Below are 26,123 nucleotides of genomic sequence, written 5' to 3'. Positions count from 1 at the left end.
AGCGACAATATCCTCACAGTCTAGGCCAGCCACTTTAAAGAAAGTTTTAAGCTACTAAAAATGAATTATCTCAGGTCTTTTTTTATCGTGTGCAAAGCAAGCTCAAGGCAGCTTGCTACCAATATACAAGGATGTTCTGAGGCTTTATAAGGTGTTGGTCAGACCGGATTTGGAATATCGTGACCAATTTTGGGTCCTGTATCTAAGGAAAGGTGTGCTGGCCCTGGAGAGGGTCAGAGGAGGTTCAGAGGAATGATCCCGGGAATGAAAGGCTTAACGTATGAGGAGTGTTTACTGACTCTGGGCCTGTACTTGGAGTTCAGGAGAATGAGGGGGGATCTCATTGAAACCTACCACACAGTCTGGATAGAGTGGATGTGGAGAGGATGTTTCCATTAGTAGGATCTGAGAGCACAACCTCAGAATAAAGAGACGTCCCTTTAGAACTTAGATGAGGAGGAATTTCTTCAGCCAAAGGGTGGTGAACCTGTGGAATTCGTAGCCACAGAGCACTGTGGAGGCTAAATCATTGGGTGTATTCAAGGCAGAAATTGATAGGTTCTTGATTGGTAAGGGGGTTAAGGGTTACGGTGAAAAGGTGGGAGAATGGGGTTGAGAAAAAAAAATCAACCATGATTGAATGGTGGAGCAGACTTGATGGGCCGAATGGCCTAATTCTGCTCCTATATCTTATGGTCTTATGGTCCAATATTATGGACCAGCTTAAAAGGCTGGAGAATTCATTAAGGCTGAAGATATCCCACTAGTGCCACAACGTGCATGACATGAAACCAAGTGTTCACTCTCCAGACAATACTAAGTTAGCTAATTCATCTGAGACAGGGCAGGAACACCACAACGGGCTTTGTATCCCTTTTGAACGTGGAGAAGAAACAACCAAGCACTTCATTACCACATAGTGACCTGCTAGAGCAAATCAGCCAGTGATCATAAGATCATAAGATATAGGAGCAGAATTAGGCCATTCAGCCTCTTGAGTCTGCTCCGCCATTCAATCATGGCTGACGTTTTTTTTCTCAAACCCATTCTCCTGCCTTATAGAGTCATACAGCACAGAAACAGGCCCTTCAGTCCAACTGATCCATGCCAACCAAGATTCCCATCTAAGCTAGTCCCATTTGCTCATGTTTGGCCCATATCCCTCTAAACCTTTCCTATCCATGTACCTGTCCAAGTAGCTTTTTAATGTTGTTAATGTACCTGCCTCAACCACTTCCTCTGGCAGCTCACTTCATGTACTGACCACCCTCTGGGTGAAAAAGTTGCCTCTCAGGTTTCTATTAAATCTCTCCCCTCTCACCTTAAAGGTATGCCCCCTAGCTCTAGATTTCCCAACCCTGGGAAAAGACTGTGCACATTCACCCTATCTATGCCCCACTGCCTTCTCCCCATAACCCTTACCAATCAAGATCCTATCAAGCTCTGCCTTAAATACACCCAATGACTTGGCCTTCACAGCCCTCTGTGGCAATGAATTCCACAGATTCACCACCTCTAGCTGAAGAAATTCCTCCTCATCTCAGTGTTAAAGGGACATCCTTTTATTCTGTGGCTGTGCTCTTGGATCCTAGACTCTCCTACTAACGGAAGCATCATGACCAATAAGGCAGGATCAGAATTACTTTCGTGAGTCAAATTGCCCAGTTAGTTATATAGTTTCCATATATGTAGCACCATCACTGTAGTAATACATTCACAGGAACATTATCATATAAAATTTGACATAAAGCCACTTAGAGGTATCAGGACAGTTGAGCAAAACCTGGTCCATGAGATAAGTTTAAGGATTGACGTACAGGAGGAGCAGCAGAGTGCTGTAGAGAATTAATGAGGGAATTCTAGAGCTTAAGACCAAGAAATCTGAAGGTACAGCTGAGACACGAGGTTCTGCAGATGCTGGAATCTGGAGCAACACACACAAAATGAGTTCCTTCAGCATTTTGTGTGTGCTGCTGAAGGCACAGCTGCCAGAATTGGTGGGACAAAAGTGAAGAACGTACATCCCCAGAATTGGAGGACAGCCAACACTTAGGATGCTTTTAGATTCAGAGGAGACTAGTAGATAGAAAAAGGCTGGGCCACAGAGGATTGATAACAAATATGAAGATGTTGAAATTGAGGTGTTGCTGGAGTCAATGTAGATAAACGAGGCAGGGGGCATATTGGTGAGAATAAGTCAATGGACATATGATAAATTCAAGTTAACACTGAGGAAACAGCCAGAATAGCCTTAGAATTGCCATCTCTTGAAATAAAAAGGCCTGAATAAGATTTTTTAAACTGCATGAACAGAAATAACAGAGGTAGAAAATTGGCAGACTTGGCAGTGGAAAAGGTTGAGGTTGGAAACTGCGCTCAAGGTTAATAGCCTACCAAGCTTGCAAGTGACCGGTTTCGCCTTGGTAAGTAGAGGGGTGCAGTTGGTGTGAAGGAACAGAATTTGTCACCATCCAACATACAACATAAACACGGACACAAGAGATTCTGCAGATGCTGGAATCTGGAGCAACACACACAAAATGCTGGAGGAAATCAGCAGGTCAGGCAGCATCTATGGAGGGAAATAAACAGTCAATGTTTCGGGTCAAGACCCTTCATCACAACCTGGAAAGGTGGTGGGGATTACTTAAAGTGGGAGAATTCAATGTTCATGCCGTTAGGCTGCAAGGTTCCAAGATGGAAAATGAGGTGCTCTTCCTCCAGTTTGCGCTTGGAATTCTCCTGGCAGTGGAGGAGGCTGAGGACTGACATATCAGTGATAGTGTGGGAGGGGGAGTTGAAGTGACTGGCAACGGGGAGATGAAGATCGCGGTTACGGACAGAGCGCAGGCGTTCTGCGAAACGCTCACCTAGTATTATTGGTGGGAATCCATTCATTAAAGGCAATATAACAACAGGATGTTGGTTACCTAAGTTTGTTGGGAAGTTTGAAATTCAGATGAAGACTATCCAGGACGTCACACTTCTCAGTAGAGTTAGACGCAGAAAGCCAGCCAACTTCACTTCCTAGTCGGCACCTGTGTTCCAGTTCACTTGAGCTGTATCCCCATGATTCATCCGGAGCTGAGTAATCCCTTTCATGAAGTGTCAAGTAGCTTCTCCTGTAGAAAGGAACCACCTTTTATTCACCTCTCCCCAAAATGCAACAGGATGATAAATATTGAAAAGCATACCCAGGACACAATGCACATACTGGGACAGATGTTCAAACAGCCACCCAGACGTAAAATTGACAGTGAACACAACAACACAACATCATTTTGATTAAGTTGGGATTGCTTACATGAGGTAAGAAATAGATGTACAATATTCAATTTGTCTCTTTTGACGTTGGATTTCATTCAAGCTTTAGAGTCAGCACAGAAACAGGCCCTTCAGCCCAACTGGTCCATGCCCACCAAGATGCCCCATCCAAGCTAGTCCCATTTGCCAGCATTTGGCCCATAACCATTTCAATCCATGTACCTGTCCAACTGTCTTTTAAAAGTTGTTATTATACCTGCCTCAACCACTTCCTCTGGCAGCTCATTCCAAGCTTTCTTTATAAAGAGAAAAAGCAGCTCTCATTAAAACCTTAATCAATGCAAGATTTTTAGTAAGGCCACCCCTGAACTTCACGAAACTTGTGATAAGATGGACACTTGACCTCACAATCTACCTCGTTATGACCCTGCACCTTATTGTCTACCACTGCACTTTCTCTGTAACTGTAACACCTTGTTTGCATTCTTAGATTGGCACATGGACGTAAGAAAAATGGAGGCTTAAGGGCTGGTAGGAGGGAAGGGTTAGATTGATCAAGGAGTAGGTGTTTATATAGGTTGGCACAACATTGTGGGCCGAAGGGCCCATACAATGCTGTATTGTTCTATGTTCTATCCTGTTATTGTTTTACCTTGTACTACCTCATTGCTCTATGTAATGAATTGATCTGCATGTGAGACAGTTTTTCACTATACCTCGGTACATGTGACAATAATAAACCAATTTACCAAATTTACTAACTTGATTCAATAATTTTCCAGTGAAATCAGAGTAAATCAGGTTATACAGAGGAAGAGGTGATGGTTGATGTCATGCAGATGTACCACAATGCTTTACTTCATTAGGAGTTTGAGGGATTTGCTATGCCACCAAAGACTCTTGCAAATTTCTATAGATGTATGGTGGAGGGCATTCTGACTGGTTGCATCACTGCCTAGTATGGAGACTCCAGTGCACAGGATCGAAAGAGGCAGCAAAAGGTTGTAGATTCAGCCAGCTCCATCAGGGGCACAACCCTCCCCACCATCAAGGACACCTTCAAGAGGCGGTGCCTCAAGAAGGTAGCATCCATCATTAAGGATCCTCACCATCCGGGACATACAGTACCCTCTTCTTATTACTACCATCAGGGCGGAGGTACAGGAGCCTGAAGACCCACACTCAATGTTTCAGGAACAGCTTCTTCCCCTCTGCCATCAGATTTCTGAACAGTCCATGAACCCATGAACACTACTTCGTTATTCCTCTTTTGCCCTATTTATTTATTTTTGTAACTTATAGCAATTTTTATGTCTCACACTGTACTGCCTCCACAAAACAACAAATTTCATTTCATACCTCAGTGATAATAAACCTGATTCTGATGTTTGCCTTTCTTTTTCTGCCACTAGTCCCCTTCTGCATTCAACATAAGGAAGGATATTCTTTTGTGGAATGAAATAATTTAACATTCAAGTAGTCATATCAATGTCGAGTCCTTTCTGATGAATTCTTCCTACATTCTGTTAAACAAGTGCCTTTTCTGCTCAATGTATCCTTCAGACCAATAGCACATTTCCAATTCCACAGTGATCATGTTTGAGTGGAGTTTCTAATCTTACTCCTTCATTGTACCAAATCTGGAGAAACCTCAGGCTCCGGAGCTAAGTGAAAACCATTCAAACAGTTTATGTGTCAAACTTTTATATTTGTCAATATTAGACCACAATGTCAAAATTAAAGCACATCTTATTATGAAAATGTTCCTTTATATTTGATTATTCCAACACCAACTGGGAGAAGCTCCATTTTAATCCAAACCACTCAATAACTGGAACGTGTACAAATAGGAATCTGTGGGGTTTCTGTCACTCAGTTCCTTCTTCCTGAGAAATATTATGACCTTGCCACTGGGGACTGATGGGTAGAAACTTGTCGTCCCTTATATGCACGAAAGACACAGCATGAAAGCAAATGCAAAGGCACAGTAGTGTAGCGGTTAGCGTAACGCTTTACAGTGCCAGCGACATGGGTTCAATTCCGGCCACTGTCTGTAAGGAGTTTTATATGTTCTCCCCGTGTCTATGTGGGTTTCCTCCGGATGCTCCGGTTTCCTCCCACATTCCAAAGACGTACGGGTTAGGAAGCTGTGGGCATGCTATATTGGTGCCAGAAGCGTGGCGACACTTGCGGGCTGCCCCAGAACACTCGATGCAAAAGATGCATTTCACTGTGTGTTTGGATGTACGTGTGACCAATAAAGATATCTTATCTTATCTAAATGCCCCTTCTAAAATTCAGACAGGAACCAAATTTTGGAAACTGAGTTTGACTACTCCCATTTAGCAGAGGATGATTTTTTTTTATCCCCACTCTTTTCAATATTCAAAATTTCAATAGCTGTATCTGTCGTGTGAGTAAACAGTTACATGAGGTTTTCTTTATTTTCCACTGATATTCCAAACACATAGGTTCTCCCACAGGAGACTGCAGATGCTGGAATCTGAAGCAACAAATAATCTGCTGGAGGAACTCAGCAGGTCGAGTAGTATCTGTGGAGGAAAGGAATTGTCGACATTTTTGGGTCACAACCCTACAATCAGGACTGATGGATTGTCGCAAAGCTTCTGAGTCACGAGATCCTGTCCTCACCATCCCCTCAGGTAGTATGTTCTAGATTTCAGCTACTCTCTGGGGGGAAAATATCTTCCTCAGGTCCCCTCTATGCTTCGTACCTCTTATCCTAAACTTATGTCCTCTAGTTTTAGGCATCTCTATTATGAAGTCACAGACAACAGCAAGGTTATTTCCCCTCATGAAGGCATTAATTGGGTCTTTACAAAAATCCACTGCCATTATGTTCCTTTTATTAATACTGGTTTTGTCCTTCTGGATTTTTTAAACTAAGTCTTAAGCCGCCAAAGTGGAATTGATCTCTACGTCCAGTTGCATAACCACTGCACCATCATACCACATAAGGCATAGAATGCCAAAAAAAAACTAAAAATTTAAAACAAGTGAAATTGTATAGCCACAAATTGCAGCAGTGTAGAAAAAATTGGTTTTGACACCTTAATCAATTGAAGTCATTTTTAGTTTGCTGATCTTGCACTTTCCTACGATGCAAATAGCTCTTTGAGAGAAGGTGCATATTCTGGGATGTTACAATGTCAGAGAAATTAAGAGTTTCAATATCAGCCACAAAGATTGCATCAGGCAGCAACCAAACTTTCTAATTCTTCCATATAATTCTCTTAAAATTACACCTATTCAAATCAATGCTTTTTGAGCAACAAAGTAATTTATGCAGCAGAAAATGAGGCTATTTGTATAGGGCAGGAATATGGTTGTGAAAATAAGCTGAGTCTGTCCTATTTTCGGTTCTATATTAAAAAGAATGGATGTTGCATTTTGCATCTGGGCACTGACTGCTCCACTGACTTTGATGAGCACTCTACAGTTCTTGGCTCTCAGTAGGACGAGTCCTTGAATGTTTGGCCAGACATCGTCCTGCAGAGCCGAAGAATCCATGTGTATCTTGATTATCAGTGAGTTGCTAGATCTCCTGCATATTTCCACCCATCAACTGTTCTTTAGGTCACAAGATTTTCGATGGACCTCTGTTTTTCCCTCCTTCATCACTTCGGGACCTTCACGTCACCTTAGAAAATTGAACTGCTTGACCTCAGCTTTGTTTTGCCATCTATTCGAGCAAAAATCCTCAAGAATAACTTCTAATGGTCTTGGTCACAAAGCAGCTCTGTTTTAAGGGGTTGGCATGGCTTTAATCGGGCTGGATTTAACTGCTAAACTCACATGAAATCAGGTTAATGCTATTTAATTTTAATCATCTTGTGCTAACTATTATTGTACTCATGTTCACTAAAAGTCATATCTCTGCGCAAATATAATCACTGTTATACACAATGAAGAACTATTAGTCTACTTAAGCACATGTCAATTAAACTAACAATATCTGAAATCTACCATTTATGTTCATGCATCACCAGTTCCACAGTATTGAACTCTAATTCCTGCTAAATTTGCTCCTGGGTATATATTTAGGATTTATGTTGGGTTGCATAGAGATAAGAAAATACATTCAGCTTCCAGGATTGTGAACCTAACCAAGGCTACAGAATATAAAAAAACCACTCAGACTTAAACATTTCTTGGAATAACAAGCATCTTAAATATTTTATGCAGTGATACTCAGATTAAAAAAGATGCATTCCTCAGCCTTGCAAATGTTCTTTGACCTACTTTTATTCAATAACATAATTTAATATAGATTGTACTCTATGACTGTTGAATTTGCCTCGCTCAGTAATGCTTGTGCTTACATCGGTATGTCCAAGTACTGTACATTTAAATGCATTCAGTACATTTTAGTGTATTGCATTGGAGAAACTGAATGCAAATTGGGTAACAGCTTTGCAAAACATCTCCATTCAGTTAACAAAGGTGATCCTGAGGTTCCAGTTGCCTGTCACTCTGATTCTCCACCTCACTCCAATTCTGACTTATCCATCTTCCACCCACAACATCAGTCAAATGATGCCCAAGCTAAGCTCAAGGACCAGTACCTCATCTTCCACCTGTGAACATTGTAACCCTCGAGTCTCAATACTGAGTTCAATAATTTCAAGTTAACAACCCCTTTTTTTCTCCACAGGTGTAGCTGTTCTTCTACATTTCAATGTGTTCCTCTGATCTATATCCTATCACAGACATGTGCTTTGCCCTCTCCACTCCTCGCCCTCTCTGCAACTTAAAACACATTTGCTTTCTCAAGTTTCCAGCTCCAGTGAAAGGTCCTTGACTCAAGCACTTATTCCGTTCTCTCCCAACAGATGCTGCTTATCCTACTGAGTGCTTCCAACATTTTCTGGCTTTGTTCTGTGCATTTAATGTCTTTCATCGCAGAGTGTATCAGTTCTCTGCATCATGTTTTTCCAATGTCCAATAGCCTGTCCAGATCTTTCTGAAGTTATTGATTAGGGCACAGAAGAACTACACTGAGCTGATCAAGTGCATGCTGTCTCCCTGTAGAACAATTAGTCAGCCTGACCCCCCCACTCTGTACTCATGGTCCTGCACATTTACTCCTCAAGTGCCTATCCAATTTCCTTTTGAAATCATTGATCAGCTCAGCTTCCACCATTTCACAGACAACAATTTCCAGGTCATTACCACCCACTGTGAAAATGTTCTTCCTCACCACCCCCAAGCATCTCTTGGCCCAAATCTTAAATCTGTGGCACTTAGTCCTTGTGCTGTCAGCTAATAAAAACATTTTTTCTTTGTTACTTTATCTAAATCAGTAAAACATCCCATCAATCACCTTCAACTTAATGTGGTAGCTAAAGCCTTTCATCTCTGGAACCATTCTGGTAAACCTATTCTGCACTCGCTCCAGGACCTTCACAAAGTGTGGTGACCAGACAGGGCACAATCATCAGGCTATTGCCCAAAGAAAGTTTAATGAATGTTCAATGTAACATCCCTGATTTGGTCCTCAATATCTCTACATATGAAGCCCAAAATCCCATACGTTTTACCAACTACTTTTTAATTGTCTACCATCTTGAAAGATTTCTGTAGATGAGCCCCCCAATCCTCTCTTTAGAACTGCAAACATTAGGTCACAAAAATAATAGAACATAAGAATATGTTCCATTAATTCTAGGGAGAACTAATTGGGAACAGCTGTTTTTGGGCAAGTCCACATCTGACATGTGGAGGGTGCTTAAAGACCAACTGCACAGAGTACAGGACAGGTATGTTCCAGTAAGAAGGAAGGACAAGGATGGCAGGGTAAGAGAACCTTGGATGTCGAGAGACGTGGCGAATTTAGTCAAGAAGAGAAAGGAAAGGTATGTAAAGCTTAAGAAGCTGGGATCAAACAGAGCACTTGAGAATTATAAAGAAGCCAGAAAGGAACTCAAGAAGGGAAGTAGGAAAGCCAGGAGGGGCCATGAAAAGTTCTAGGCAAGTAGGATTAAAGAGAATCCCAAACCATTCTATACATACATCAAGTGCAAGATGATAACTAGGGAGAGGGTAGGACCACTCAAGGATAAAGGAGGGAACATGTGCTTGGAAGAGGAGGATGTGGGTGAGGTCCTTAATGAGTACTTTACATCAGTATTTACCAAGAAGAATGTGGAAGATAGAGAGATCAGTGTGGAGCATGCTAATATGCTAGGGCATTTCGAGATAAAGGAGGAGATAGTGTTGGGTCTCTTAGAGAGCATTAAGGTGAGTAGGTCCCCAGAGCTTGATGGGATATACCCCAGGTTATTGAGAGAGGCAAGAGATAAGATTGCTGAGGCCTTGACCAATATTTTTGTGTCCTCTCTAGCCACAGGCAAGGTCCCAGAGGACTGGCGAGTAGCTAATGTTGTTCCAATATTCAAGAAGGGAAACAGGGATAATCCTGGTAACTATAGACTGGTGTGAGTGGTCAGGAAGTTACTGGAGAGGATTCTTAGGGATAGGATTTATGAGCATTTGGAAAACCACAGCATAATTAGGGACAGTCAGCATGGCTTTGTGCAGGGCAAGTCGTGCCTTACTAACTTGATTGAGTTTTTGAGGAGGTGACAAGGGTGATTGATGAAGGTAGAGCTGTGGATGTTGTCTACATGGATTTTAGTAAGGATTTGACAAGGACCCTCAAGGGAGGCTCACCCAGAAGATTAAGATGCATGGGATCCATGGTGAATTGGCTGATTGGATTCAGAACTGGCTTGCTCATAGAAGACAGAGGGTAGTGGTCAATAGGACTTATTCTAGCTGGAGGTCTGTGACTAGTGGTGTTCCTCAGGGATCCGTACTGGGACACTGCTGTTTGTGATGTATATAAGTGATCTGGATGAAATGTACATGGGTGGGTAGTAAATTTGCAGATGATACAAAGATTGGTGGTGTTGTGGATAGTGTAGAAGACTGGCAAAGGATACAGCGGAATATAGATCAGTTGCAGGTATGGGCAGAGAAATGGCAGATGGAGTTCAACCTGGCCAAATGTGAAGTGTTGCACTTTGGGAGATCAAATGTAAAGAGACAGTACACTATTAATGGCAAGACCCTTAACAGTGTTGATGAGCAGAGGGATCTTGGGGTCCAAGTTCATAGCTCCCTGAAAGTGGCTACACAGGTTGATATGCCGGTAAAGAAGGCACATGGCATGCTTGTCTTCATGAATCAAGGCACTGAGTTCAAGAGTCAGGAAGTTATGTTGCAGCTTTATAAAACCTTAGTTAGGCCACATCTGGAGTATTGCATTCAGTTCTGGTCACTGCATTATAGGAAGGATGGCAATGCTTCAGAGAGGACGCAGAAGAGGTTTACCAAGATGCTTCCTGGATTAGAGGGCATGTGCTATGAGGAGCGATTGGACAAACTTAGGTTGTTCTCTCTGAAGCAGCAGAGGCTGAAGGGAGATCTGATAGAGGTTTATAAGATTATGAGGGGCATAGATAGAGTAGACAGCCAGTATCTTTTCCCCAGGGTTGAAATGTCTAATACCACAGGGCATGCATTTAAGGTGATGGGGGTAAGTTCAAAGGAGATGCGGGGGGCAAGTTTATTTTACACAGAGAGTGGTGGGTGCCTGGAACGTGCTACCTGGAGTGGTGGTGGAGGCAAGTATGATAGAGGCATTCAAGAAGCTCTTAGATAGGCACATGAATGTGAGGGAAATGATAGGATATGGACATTGCGTAGGCAGAAGGGATTCATTGAGTTGGGCATTTTATTACCAATGTAATTGGTTCGGCACAACATTGTGGGCCGAAGGGCCTGTTCCTGTGCTGTACTGTTCTATGTTCTACGTAATATAAGAAATAGAAGCAGGAATAGACCATTCAGCTCCTCATGCCTGCTCCACCATTCAATATCTGATTCACCATTACCATCATATATCTGATTCCACCAATCACCATCTGATTACCATTCACCATTCAATATGGCTGATCTTTAACCTCAATGAAACTTTCCTGCCCTAAGACCATATCCCTTGATTTCCTTAATATCTGAAAATGGGTCTTATACTGTAACAACACAGGAGGCAATTTGGCCCACCAGTTCAATTCCAGCTTCTAGAGGAGTAATCCCATTTGTTCCATTCCCCCTCTCCTTAGTTCTCTCTACTCCTGCAAGTTATTCCATCTCACACATGGCCATCAACTTTCCTTTGACTCTTTTTGCCATTACCCTACATTAATTGATAATTTACAGGAGCCAACTAATCTACCAACATGTCTTCGGGATATGGGAGAAAATGGAGCTCCCCGAGGAAACCCATGCAGTCACAAAGAAAACATGCAAACGCCATGCAGACAGCACCTGAGGTCAGGATCAAACCCCTGGAGCTATGAGGTAGCAGCATTAACTGCTGCACACTTCGTTGCCCTATCTAGTTCTGCCTTGAACATACTCTGTGACTCAATTTCCATATCCATCTTCAGTAGAGAATGGAAAAGGTTCATTACTCTCTGGAGGAAGATATTTCTTCTCATCTCTGTCCTGGATGACCAATCCATTATTCTGAGACTGTGACCCCTAGTTCTAAGCAGCTCAACCAGGAAAAACATCAGCATTGCATCTATCAGGTGAAGTCGCTTAACAATTTTGTGCATTTCAACGACAGATCACATCAACATAATGAATGTCCAACATAACATAGAACAGTACAGCACAGGAACAGATCCTTGGGCCCACCATGTCTGCACTGAATACAATGCCAAATTAAACTAAATCGCTTCTGCCTGCTCATGATCGATATTCCTCCATTCCCTGCATAAGTATGCAGGGGAAGAGGGGTTGGGATAGATCAGATGGGAAGGAACAGCAAGTACGTTTGGAAGTTGGAGAGAGGATTGATGTTGGTGGACAGGTAAGTGGGTTCTGGAGCAGGTGATAGTCTGACCTGGAGTTGGTGGTCATTTTATAAGTGCCCGTGAAAGCCTGTTCCTGTGTGAATGGCCCACGGGTAGTACAGGTTGCGTGAGTAATTGAAAGTGTATCAGCGGTGCCCTGGCATGTATTGATAAGATAAGATAAGATATCTTTATTAGTCACATGTACATCGAAACACACAGTGAAATGCATCTTTTTTGCAGAGAGTGTTCCAGGGACAGCCCGCAAGTGTCGGCATTCTTCCGGCACCTACATAGCATGACCACAACTTCCTAACCCATACGTCTTTGGAATGTGGGAGGAAGCCGGAGCACCCAGAAGAAACCCACGCAGACATGGGGAGAACGTACAAACTCCGGATATGGGCCAAACCTAGGCAAATGGGACTAGCTTAGATGGGTATCTTTGTCGACATGGACCAGTTGGGCCGAAGGGCCTGCTTCCATGCTGTATGACTCTATGACTCTATAAATAACTTTAACTTGCTTAAATGTCCTGTAATTACAAAGACAATAGACAACAAAAAGATATGTTAATGTTTGTAACTGGTTTGAATTTATTTTTAAGGTAGAACTATTTTCTTTCATATGGAATAATTGATGCCCTAACAAAGATATATTGAGTGGGAGTGCTGCTTATTAACGACTGACATGAGTTCATTGTGTAATTTATTTCCTGAGCAAAGATGTAGAATTACTTTTGGACTTACATTGCAGTTGGAAGCTGTGACAAAGTACAATTATATGCCACGAAATTAATTGAATTCAAGGAGAGCAGACAATCCGAAAGAATTTTTTTTTCTTTGCAAGTGTGAATAGGCCATAGGTAATGGATACTGGCTGGCTTATACCTCCAGATAATATAAATGATAAAATATTGTATAAGTATAAATGTCAAGGGCGTAATATTTTCAGTAGTCTGAATATCAGAAATGGGAAGCCAACAGAAGGGAAAAGTGATCTACGTTGAGGATATTACTGAGGATGGAAGGATATTCCAATCAAAGACCAAGTCTTCAGGATTCTACAGTTTCAAAGTCAAGTTATACTGAAATTCTGCCGAAGTTTTACAACCTCTTCAAATAGAGGTGAGGCGAGTGAGGAAGTAGTTATGGCATATCTTATGACTTCCTATTTGACCTGAGATGTATTTCCTCTCCCATAAAATCACCATTGCAAAGACCTGCTGCTTCCTTCCACAATTGTGATGTAAGGTGTTGCCTCCCCTCTCTTTGGCCATCTTCCATTGCAAACTTCAACCCTGCCCTTTTCTTTTCAGTCCTCCCCTAATTTCAAACGTCCCCTGATCAGGCTCCTATCTGTCATCTACAATCAACTTCAAGTCAACTAATACTCTGCTACTCTGCTACCCATACCACATGCATCATATCTGGCTTTAATGAGTTAAAAAGACTCCTGGGCCCTACACTGCCCAGGTATGAAATAAAAACAGAAAATGCTAGAAGTACTCAATAGGTCAATCAGCATCTGTGGAAAAAGAGAAATATTGTTAACATTTCATGTTGATGAGGTGGCTGAATCCAAGGCTGAGCTGTTTAAAACCTTAAGAAAGGAAGACAAGTCAATCACCCAGAAACAAGGCAGAAAAAGGACATTCATTTCTATTGAAGACTAGATGATTTTCCTCAAATGTTATTGGTGCCTTCATGTTAACAGGTGCTCCTTCATAATCATATCAGTTACATCTCACAATATTTGGATGAACTCGTGCTCATTTGGATGAACTCAATATTTCGATGAACCCTATGTGCTGGATGAAACTAATTAGGTGGAGGAATTAACTGGATGACTACTTCCAACTGTGTTAAACAATTCAAGGAGCTATGAGGTCCAGCTCACCTCTTGCCTGTTCCTAAGCAGCACCCAAAATTAGGCCAATGCAGATGAGAAACAGGTTCTATCCCTTGCTGCCTTTCTGGACTACTGACTATAAATAACAGTATCTTTGAATTGTGAAAATAAATTAATACCACAATAATTTATGAAAAGATATTGAATGTTTCTAATAATGTACTAGACCGTACATTCCTAATGATGTAAACATTCACTGTATATTAAAATCACTAAATGTCTTGGGGTAGAAATTTGCCTTCCATTTCTATCACTAAACACTCAATATACTTGTAATTTTGAATGCAATTCCATCGAAGTCAATAGAGCAGAATTCCAGGAGTATACAGCACAGAACCATTTATATATTGTCTATTTAGATCAAGCAACAATAGGCGGATTTCTAAGTCTACATTTAATGAATAAACATTTGTCTCAAAGGGAGAACCATCATGAAATTTCTTAGTCTTCACAGAAGTATCTTAATACTTCACTCAACTTCTACTGAAGATCCAGTTATTAAGAGTTCAAAGTGCCAACAGCAAGATATGCAATGGGTTGTATTTTGCTGAATGGTCCCACTGTCTAGAGTTCTGCTTGAGTGTTAAATTAAGTTTGGGGAAATGGGAAATGTGGAATGTGTGGACAGCAGGAAGGTCTGGCTCCCTACTTGAACCCCACCCAACCAAAACTGTTCTGTACCTAACCTGATCCTGAGTGTTTGTTATTTTTTTCCATACCTGACCCAATATGGTGTCTGGACTTAGAATAATCTTTGTAATTTGTCAGAGGAGCTTCCTGGGTGGAAATTTTCAATGTCTGCCCAGGAAACTCCTCTGTCTAATGATAAAACCATACACCCAGCTTTGCTGTCTGTCAAAGTTTTCCAAAGATTTAAATATCGTCACAAATAGTTAAAATTATTATAAATAAAATAAACACAAAATGATTAACAATATTTTAAAATGATAAAAATCAACTAAACCATTTGAAAACCAAAAAAAGACAAGAACATACATTTAATCAAACACAAGTTATTAAAAATATGTAATTTATAGATTCATAGAGTTAAACAGCACAGAAAGAGTCCCTTTGGCCCAACTCATCCATGTCAACCAAGATGCCGAACTAAGATAATCCCATTTGCCTGCATTTTAGTTTATACTTTCTTTTCTTCTTTACAGGCATGCAATCTTCATTCAGACAAATGGGCTCTTGGATCCTGCACTAGGTCTAACCAGGAACTTAATCCAATAGCAGATTTCCCAGTGTTAAAATTGTGCTAACTGCCAGCATATTCCTCGATGCCAATTAATGCAGCCAGTAATTTTGACTTCACTTCATCCTTTGGTGGGTGCTTCTCCCCAGTCCCTCTGCCAACTGGTTACATGTCATTTGCAGCCAAGGAGTTTCATTTTATTTTGCAACTTACCCATTCCTTTGAGAAGCAACCTTCAGTAAAGGAGACTTGTCAGTGAAATCACCATCTTTCGACTCATTGTTGAACAGTTGGTACTCCAATTTCCTTGGCGCATAGGAGTGGAGCCTAAAATAGAGAAGGGATTAAAGAATTTAGTTAATGCATTTGTCCAGAATATCCTGCCATGGCAAAATGGCTGAGGTACAGTGCAAATTTCACCATCTGGAGCACTGATCTTTACTCCAAAACTTTCTGGCTTTCTAATTAGAATTGCCTCAGCAACAAATCAGAACTGACAAAACAATGATACTTCACAGACCTAGAGAACTTATCATTTCCTATGTATGTGTCTGTGTAAGAATTTCCGGTTTTAGCATGCCAAAGAGAGTAAGAAATCTGGGGGCAAAAGAGAGGGAGGAACCTAAAACAATCTTTATCACGAGAAAAAGTATTAAGCAAATTAACTGGATTAAAGTCTGGCAATTCAGGGTGTAGGACCTGTGGGGAACAGGGCACCTTGGGTGGTGAGTCCCCAAAGTTCTTCACACAGAGGGATCCCAACTAACTATAGGTTTGTTGTAACGGAAGGATCTCTAGGATTGACATTTAAAAATTGGCACAAGTCAACAAGATTAAAGAGTTAGACATGTGGCTCAGAGATTGGTGTGGGAGAAGTGGGTTTGAATTCATAGGACATTGGCACCAGTATTGGGGAAGGAGGGAGCTGTTCCAATGGAACAGGCTCCACCTGAACCATGCTGGGACTAAGGTCCTGGTGAATCACAAAACTAGGGCTGTAGATAGAGCTTTAGACTAAATAATGGGGAGGGTGGGTTCACTGGCATGGAAAATTGCAGAAAGAGCTAAAGTGAAGGAGAGTGCAGGAGAGGTTATTAAAGTCTCTAGAATAAAAAAATGGACAGACAATTTAGTTGCAGCTCTATAGAACTCTGGTCAGACCACACTTGGAGTATTGTGTTCAGTTCTGGTCGCCTCATTATAGAAAGGAAGTGGAAGCTTTAGAGAGGGTGCGGAGGAGATTTACCAGGATGTTGCCTGGATTGGAGAGCACGTCTTATGAGGATAGGTTGAGTGAGCTAGGGCTTTTCTCTTTGGAGCGAAGGAGGATGAGAGGTGACTTCATAGAGGTGCACAGGTTGATAAGAGGCATAGATCGAACGGCCAGTCAGAGACTTATTCTCAAGGCAAAAATGGCTAACACAAGGGGACATAATTTTAAGGTGATTGGAGGAAGGTATAAAGGGGATATCAGGAGTAAGTTTTTTTACACAGCGAGTGGTGGGTGCATGGAAAGCACTGCCTGCAAAGGTGGTGGAGGCAAATACATTAGAGACATTTAAGAGACTCTTGGATAAACACATGAATGATAGAAAAATAGGGGGCTATGTGGGAGGGAAGGGTTAGATAGATCTTAAAGCAGGATAAAATGTTGGCACAATATTGTGGGCCAAAGGGCCTGTACTGTGCTGTAGTGTTCTATGTTCTATAAAAGGTTAGGAATCTAACTTCAGGCAACACAGGGATGACTTTGAGAAGACAGGTGATGAATACAGGACTGAGGGTGTCGTATTTGAATGCACACAGTATACAAATCAGAGTAAATGAGCTTACAGCTCAGATCCAAATTGACAGGTATGATGTCATGGGCACCACGGAGACATGGCCGAAAGAGAATCAAAGCTGGGAGCTAAATATCCAAGGATACACATCTTATCGAAAAAATAAGCAGGTGGGCAGAGGGGGAGGGGTGGCCCTGTTGGTAGAAAATGAAATTAAATCAACAGCAAGAAGCAATATAGGATCAGAAGATGTAGAATTCTTGTGGGAAGAGTTGAGGAACCACAAAGGTAAAAAGACCCTGATGGGAGTTATGTCCAGGCCTCTGAGTAGTAGTGGTATTGGTATTGGTTTATTATTGTCACTTGTCTTGCATACCGATCGTACAGGTCAATTCATTACACAGTGCAGTTACATTGGGTTAGTACAGAGTGCATTGATGTAGTACAGGTAAAAACAATAACAGTACAGAGTAAAGTGTCACAGCTACAGAGAAAGTGCAGTGCAATAAGGTTCAAAGTCATAACAAGGTAGACTGTGAGGTCATAGTCCATCTCATCTTATAAGGGTTAGTAGTCAAGAGGTGGGATACAAAATGCACCAGGAGGTAAGAAGGGTACGTAAGAAAGGCAGTGTCACAATGATCATAAGGGACTTCAATATGCAGGTAGGCTGGGAAAATCAGATTGGTAGTGGACCCCAAAAAAGTGAATTTGTGGAATGTGTATGGGATGGCTTTTTAGAGAAGTTTGTGGTAGAGCCCACCAGGGAACAGGCAATTCTGGATCTGGTGTTGTGTAATCAGGGACTTAAGAGGAAGGAACCCTTAGGAGGCAGTGACTATAATATGATAGAATTTACCCTGCAGTTTGAGAAGGAGAAACTGAAATCAGATGTAACGGAATTACAGTGGAGTTAAAGTCTGGCTGGTGTTGCAGGGCCGGTCTCTTCACCCTGAGTGGGACACTACTGGTCGCACCTCTCTAAGCTCCCTTCACTCCCACACAGGGTATCCTAGACATCTCCCCCTCAGTTCCTGAAAACTGTTGGGCACGGGGTGGTTTAAGGAGTGGAGTTGGCCAGAATAGATTGGAAGAGGACCCTAGCAGGGAAGGCAGTAGAGCAGCAATGGCAGGAGCTTCTGGGGCTAATTCAGGAGCCACAGCAGAATTTCATCCCAACAAAGAAGCAGCATATCAAGGGCCAAGGGGAGGATGAGGCAGCCATGGCTGACAAGGGAAGTCAGGGATAGCATAAAAGCAAAAAAAAGCATATAACATGGCAAAGATTAGTGGGAAGCTAGAGGACCGGGAAGCCTTTAAAAACCAATAGAGGACAACCGAGAAAAGCAATAAGGGGGAGAAGATGAAATATGACAGTAAACTAGCCAATAATATAAAAGAAGGTGGCAAAAGTGTTTAGGTACATAAAAAGTAAGAGAGAGGCAAGAGTGGACATTGGACCACTGGAAAGTAACGCTGGAGAAGTAGTAATGGGGAACAAAGGAATGACAGAGGAACTGAATAGGTACTTTGAGTCAGTCTTCACAGTGGAAGGCACCAGTAACATGCCAGAAATTCAAGAGAATCAGGGGCAGAGGTGAGTGTAGTGGCCATTACTAAAGAAAGGTGCTGGAGAAGCTGAAAGGCCTGAGGGTGGATAAATCACCTGGACCAGATGGACTACAACCCAGAGTTCTGAAAGAGGTAGCTGAAGAAATTGTGGAGGCATTAGTAGTGATCTTTCAAGAATCACTGGTGTCGGGAAGGGTCCCAGAGTACTGGAAAATCACAAATATAACATTGCGTTTAAGAAAGGAGGGAGGCAAAAGACGGGAAATTATAGGCCGATCAGCTTGACCTCAGCAGTTGCTAAGATTTTAAGAGTCCATTATTAAGGATGAAATTTTCAAAGTACTTGGAAATACATGATAAAATAGGGCAAAGTCAGCACAGTTTCATTAAAGGGAGATCTTGCCTGACAAATCTGTTAGAATTCTTTGAGGAGGTAACAAGCAGGTTAGACAAGGGAGAGTCAGTGGATGTTATTTACTTGGATTTCCAGAAGGCCTTTGACAAGGTACTGCACACAAGACTACAAAACGAGATAAGAGCCCATGGTGTTAGGGGCAAGGTATTAGCATAGATAGAAGATTGGCTGACTGGCAGAAAGCAGGGAGTGGGGATAAAGGAGTCCTTTACAGGATGGTTGCCAGTGACTAGTGGACCTGCAGGGGTCAGTGTTGGGACCACAGCTTTTCACTTTATATGTTAATGATCTGGTTAAGGAACTGACGGCATTGTGGCCAAGTTTGCAGACGATACCAAGATAGGTGGAAGGGCAGGTAGTGTTGCAGAGTAGAGAGCCTGCAGAAGGACTTGGACAGGTTGGGAGAACGGACAAAGAAGTGGCAAATGGAATACAGTGTAGGGAAGAGTGGAGTTATGTACTTTGGTAGGATGAAAAAAGGTGTTGATTATTTTCTAAATGGGGAGAGATTTCAGAAGTCGGAGGTGCAAAGGAACTTGGGAGGCCTGGTTCAGGGTTCCCAAGGTTAACTTGCAGGTTGACTTGATAGTAAGGAAGGCATTCATTTCAAGAGGACTAGAATATAAAAGTAAAGATGTACTGCTGAGGTTTCATAAGGCATTGGTCAGACCGCATTTAGAACACTGTGAGCAATTTTGGGCCTTGCATACAAAGAAAGATGTGCTCACCCTGGAGAGGGTCCAGCGGAGTTTCACAAGAATGATCCTGGGAATGAAAGTCTTAACGTAGAGGAGCATTTGATGGCTCTGAGCCTGTACTCAGTGGAGTTCAGAAGGATGAAGGGGAATCTCATTGAAGCCTACCAAATACTGAAAGGCCTGGATAGAGTGGACGTGGAGAGGAATGTTTCCATTAGTAGGGGAGTCTGGGATCCGAGGGCACAGCCTCAGAATAAAGGGATGTCCCTTTAAAACTGAGATGAGGAGGAATTTCTTCAGCCAGATGGTGATGAATTTGTGGAATTCATTGCCACAGAGGGCTGTGGAGGCCAAGTCATTGGGTGTATTTAAGGCAGAGATAGATAGACTCTTGTTTGGTAAAGGGGTTAAGGGTTATTGAGATAAGGGTGAGAATTGTCTACCAGCAATTGCATTTTCTCTGTGCCTGTAACACTATTTTCTGAATTCTGTTTTTTTTCTCCCCCTTTTGTACTGCCTCGATGTACTTGTGTATGGAATGATCTGTCTGGATGGTATGCAAACAAAGCTTTTCACTGTATCTTAGTACATGTGGCAATAATAAAGCAATTACCAACAATTTCTCTTTATTTGTTAGGAAATGGAATCTAAGACCCCTGCCCACAAATTTCTTGATTGCCCTTTGACATTTTGTAGCATCAGGAAACATTTTCCACAGAGCACAGAATCCATCAGATATTCTTCTGGAATCATTTTACCCTCTGCCATCTAATCCACAACCTCCCCCTCCAGGCCCCTCCCTCATCCCCATCACAACCCCGACTAAAGAAAGAATTTACCCCATCTGTACATTTTCAATTCAGCTCTGGGTTCTGAGATGAAGGACAGCATCCTAAACTGCTGATGGAACTTGATCACTCAATTGGAAATCGGTTCTTGATTTCACAAAGAAGCAATTATAGGAATCAAAACACATATCCACACAAATGGTAAGAGAGCATCCAGCAGGGACAATATAGCTCATATGATGGAGGAGTGTCTACTCCAGATAATAGACCCTAGGCTACTAACATTTATGAGATTGCATCAGACACTCAAGAGTACAACTGAATCCCTGTTTTATTATGGTTATTCTACCATCTGCCGTACAAAGCATAGAACAGCGGCATATAGTCACCATGAATATGTTAGCATTCCCAAACTTACATAAAACAGAATTGCATTCATTTTGAACAGAATACTCTAACTGAAACTGGCTCTAAAAATATCGCTGATGTGAATCTTGTAGAAACAATAGTGTACATTTTTTAGTTTGTAAAACAGACCATAAAGAAATTACCCTACCTCCAAAGGAAGCCTTTTTGAATTGTAGGGAAAGGGTAACATTGAAAGCACGAGAGAACTTGCTCTGTACACCAATAAAATAAACCCTCCCTAGGGATTAGAACAGCATTTAAGACAGAAATTATACTTTGTTCACTGCCTGAAGGCTAAATGAGATCAATGTAGTAACTGAAGACTGAGTCCATTGGGGACATACTAGCATAATTTTAGTTTAATCCAATAGTTGGTTCATATCACTAAACTGGAATTCAGGTTTCAGAAGAACTGATAAAGGCAGCTACATCAACCATTGCATCATCCAGGCATATGCAGGAGTTTTTCTTTTATTAATTTTAGAAATATGAGCATTGATGGCCCACCAATATTTATCGCCCATCCTCATTGTACTTGTGGTGGGGTCAGCCATCACATTGAACTATTGCCTTTGATGTGTATTCCTAGAGTGATGTTGAGTGAACGTGCCAAACTGATTATGAAAGGAAGTCTAAAGAGTTCTTTCTCCTTTATCTGCAGAGACCTGAAAGGGGTATATATGAAATGCTCACGAGAGGTTGGACAAGCTTGGATTGTTTTTCTCTGGAGTGTTGGAGTCTGAGGGAGTAGAGAGTCAGAATCTTTTTCCCAAGGTAGAAATGTCAACTACTAGAGGGCATAGCTTTAAGGTGAGAAGGGATAGTTTAAAGGAGGTGTGTGGAGCAATTTTTAATTTTACACACAGAGAGTGGTAGGTCCCTGGACGGGGTTGCCAGAAGTGGTGATGGAAGCAGATACGATAGTGGCATTTAAGAGACTTTTAGATGGGCATACGAATATGCAGGGAATGGAAGGATATGGATCATGTGCAGGCAGAAGGGATTAATTTAATTTGGCATTATGCTCAGCACAGACATCGTGGGCTGAAGAGCCTGTTTCTGTGCTGTACTGTGGTTCTATGTTCTATAAAAATATAGTAAACTCAACGAAGTCCTTTCAAAGTTCAATTATTGATGCAATAGAGGGAAACACAGCAATTAATTTGAGCACAGCAAGTTTCCACTATTCTATGTTCTGCGTCTGTCTGCAGACAAACACAAACTATGGAAGCAAAGTCTTACAGACTTTCAGAAAAATCCAGAACAAAATACTCAAGAGGAATCTTTTAACTGCATCGTCCGATACACCATCCCAATGATGTTAATTTTATCCCCACTGCTCAGTGGGAATTCTCCTGAAACATTGCATTTTACATTTGTTTCAACTCTCCTTTATTGCTGTTTCAGTGAGAAAACTTCAAAGAGAGAAAAGATAAAGACAACCTCACTCATGAAATTAGAAATGACCATGAAGCTTGCTTGTAACCCAGATGACAGCCTTTTCCTAATTGTGCCTAATGGCAGATTCAAGCACCTTCAGAACAGGGACAGTGTAGATGTGCACTTGTATTATTTAACTAAAGAGCCACACATTTTCAATATGATGCAAAGTAATTAGCAATAATGAACACTTAACAAAGAAAAATGTTATGTTCCTGTGGTAAGAGGTGTTGGAGCAGGGAAGTAATAATCCTTGATAAGCCCTTTACCCCTTTTTTCATCCAGTGGGTTATTGGCTTGCACTTTAAGTACAAGGGAACAATGTATTGATGTAGTGCTGCTAAACAAGGCATTTGAGCTCTCTGGTTCACAGTGCCCATTAGACACTAACTGAGGAAATATCAAAATAAAAGTACGGACACAAAATCTGTTTCAGACCTCTTTTTATTGCAAGATTTTCTTTCTTCAGTTGAGGAACTTGGTGCAGGAAAGATCCAAAGTACAGGTAAAATGCCCTAGTGTTCCCCAGTTAATACAGGTTTAGATTTGATTGTGAAAAACAGGGAACATGGAGGGAGATGGACACATGTTCAAGGAAAAATGTGTAATTTGCAACCTACATCTAAGTTACAAAAACATTTCAAATTAAGTTCACCACTGAAACCTATTTAGAATCACATATGTAAAAGTGTGAGATTTTGAGGATATTCAAGGGCCCATTGTTTTTAATGTTTGCCTCTGAAACATTTAACTACAGCACAAAACAACTTTACACAATGCAACACAACTCAGATAAATCAGACTAGGAAAGGAAGGGTGAGCCAAAACTTCCAATCAGCTCATGGGGGCCAACATTACTTGATGAGTCAAAGTCCAAAAGTCAAAGTCAAGTTTATTGTCATATGTATAAGTACATTTATGCACAGGTGAAATTAAAAAACTTACTTACAGCAGCATCACAGGCACATAGCATCAGATACACACATTAACATCAAAAGCACAAATTAAACATAAATTATACACTATTTTTATAAGAAAGAACAGAATTAAAACAACAATTTACAGGTCCATTGTAGTGCAAAGTGGTCATAGTGTTGCTATACTGAGGTATTGATTAAGGTTGTACAAATTGGTTCAAGACGGAGTGGTTGAAGGGAAGTAGCTGTTCTTGAACCTGGTGGTGTAGGACTCCAGGCTTCTGTGCCTCCTGCCCAATGGTAGCTGGTGAGAAGATCCTCTGGATGGTGGGATGGTGGAGAGAATTGAGGGATAAAATTTCATCTCTATCACACACATGAATAAATTACCTGCCTTCCAGAGAACCCTTGCAGAGATTGCGAATCTGCAACAAGCAGTCATCAATTCCACCGGATTAACACCCATGGTGTGAAGAAAAACACTTACCCTCAAGGTCTTGATAGTTTGTTGTACATGGCTGCAGTTAACTTGATGTAAATTTATTAAATGTGTCAGGTTTAAGAGGGACAAAAGTAAGGCATTCCCCAGACACTGGAAATCTAAAACAAAATCTAAAAACGCTGAAAGCACTCATGGTCAAGCAGTGAGTGTGAGAATAAAAGAAGAGTCAAGACTACTAATGCAAACCTTTCAGCGGAAAATTACAAATGGGTAGCTTTCTTATTCTTCCCCACTCTTTGTCTGTTATCATTTAAACGATGTACTTGCACAATCAAGTTCTCTGGCAAAGGGACTGCCTTCAAAGCATTAGCTTTGATGTGCATGAGAACAACATTTAAAATCGGTTTAAACTCAGTAATGGTGCCCTGGAAACTGTACATCAACTCATCAAGAATGAAGATAAGCAAAATTGCTCAGAAAAAGGACGCCTAATAGATCGAAATGAGCTTGATAGATTTTTACTGGGCTAGGCTATTAAAGTTAACAGAAGCAAGCAAGCACTTAAATCTAGAAATCATGGTTTCATTGAATGATGGATCAGGCTTAAAGGGCCAAATGGCAAACTCTTGGTGCTATATTTCTAGCTCAGCCAAGTGCTCACAGTAAAAACCTTGCTCATGAGGTTCTAGGACAATTCAGTGGAAAGAGGTGGAGCACTTGGAAACATGTACTGGCAAGATTTCTTTATTAGTCACATGTACATCAAAACACACAGTGAAATGAATCTTTTGTGTAGAGTGTTCTGGGGGCAGCCCGCAAGTGTCGCCACGCTTCCGGCGCCAACATAGCATGCCCACAACTTCCTAACCTGTACGTCTTTGGAATGTGGGAGGAAACTGGAGCACCTGGAGGAAACCCACACAGACACGGGGAGAATGTACAAACTCCTTACAGACAGTGGTCAAAATCGAACCCAGGTCACTGGCACTGTAATAGCATTACGCTAACCGCTACACTACTATGCCTGCCCTGAGCAAAAGACTATGGCATAGAAATTCATTCCTTGCTAGTCATGATATACTTGCTATATGGTACCACAGTACATCATATACTGCCTCCTAATGTCAACAAAAATATTGAAATCAATGGAATGAATTTCAGAAGCAGGATATAATGCACTGTGCATTTAGTGCTACCAACAAGGAAAGAGTTTCTTGGCTCATAATAATAATAGCACCTACTATTTGTGTTAAACCTAAAACATAAATGAACATTCCAAAAGCGCTTCACAGGAGCATCATCAAACAAAATTTAAGACTGGGCAACAAATGAGATATTGGCAGATGAAAGGTTGTAGAGATGGGTTTGCAGAGGAAACATGAGACTATGAAGTAGTTCAAATACAATGACAAGAATTAATAGGACTCAAGGGAGTAGCCACTACCACAGTATGCCAGTGAGGACATAGTTGAAAGTTAGGAGAACTTGACACAGGAGGCAGCGTTTTCAATGAACTGAAGTTTTCAGATAATTGATTAAGGAATCCCAGGCATGAGAACATTAGAATTACTCATTAGAATTACTGATAAGATACCTTTATTAGTCACAGGTACATCGAAACACACACACACAGTGAAATGCATCTTCTGTGTAGAGTGTTCTGGGGGCAGCCCACAAGTGTCGCCACGCTTCTGGCACCAACATAGCATGCCCACAACTTCCTAAGCTGTACATCTTTGGAATGTGGGAGGAAACCGGAGCACCCAGAGGAAACCCACGCAGACACGGGGAGAATGTACAAACTCCTTACAGACAGTGGCCGGAATTGAACCCTGGTTGCTGGTGCTTTAATAGTGTTATGCTAACCGCTACACTACTGTGCCTGTTGGTCTGAACAAGAGTTTCTGAAGAACATAGGGCTGAGGTCAGGGAAGAAATGGACAACGTTACAGTGGCCTTTGTGATGACAGTCAGAAGCTCAGTGCTGGGCAAAGTAGTGGTGACAAATGGTCCAGATCAGCTTTACATATGGTCAGGGAAGGAGATGGAATTTGTAACAAAGCCACAGAGCTTGCAACACTGATACTTTATGCATAATAGCCTCTCAACTCACAAGGCAGCTCCTTGCAATGAGGTTTGAGCACACTTAAAAGCACTACAAGAACCGTGTTGTACAACCACGTTCTAATCTAATCATAGAATCATACAGCACAGAAACAGGCCCTTTCATTCCACCTCATCCATGCCAACCACGATGCCTATCTATATTAATCCCATTTGCCCGCATTAGGCTTATATCCCTCTACACCCTTCCTATCCAAGTACCTGTCGAAATGCCTTTTCAACGTTTTAATTGTATCTGCCTCCACCACCTCCTTATCAGCTCATTCCAGATACTCACCAC

At 41.6% G+C, this 26,123-nt stretch overlaps 1 protein-coding gene across 1 annotated transcript in view; it reads right to left on the bottom strand.

Moving 5' to 3' along the window:
* oca2 (oculocutaneous albinism II) overlaps positions 1-26,123 on the bottom strand; it is a 328,581-nt gene that overhangs the window by 261,604 nt on the left and 40,854 nt on the right. Inside the window, exons 3-4 of the mRNA XM_052026515.1 lie at positions 15,472-15,585; positions 2,931-3,122 (exon numbers count right to left, since the gene is read on the bottom strand). Of these exons, the coding sequence (XP_051882475.1) occupies positions 2,931-3,122; positions 15,472-15,585 (306 nt within the window). The remainder of the gene's footprint in view (positions 1-2,930; positions 3,123-15,471; positions 15,586-26,123) is intronic.

Source organism: Pristis pectinata, chromosome 11 (assembly GCF_009764475.1).
Source record: "Pristis pectinata isolate sPriPec2 chromosome 11, sPriPec2.1.pri, whole genome shotgun sequence".
NCBI classification, from domain to species: Eukaryota; Metazoa; Chordata; class Chondrichthyes; order Rhinopristiformes; family Pristidae; genus Pristis; species Pristis pectinata.
Note: the sequence above shows the minus strand (reverse complement) of the source record. Positions and strands in the feature narration are given on the sequence as shown.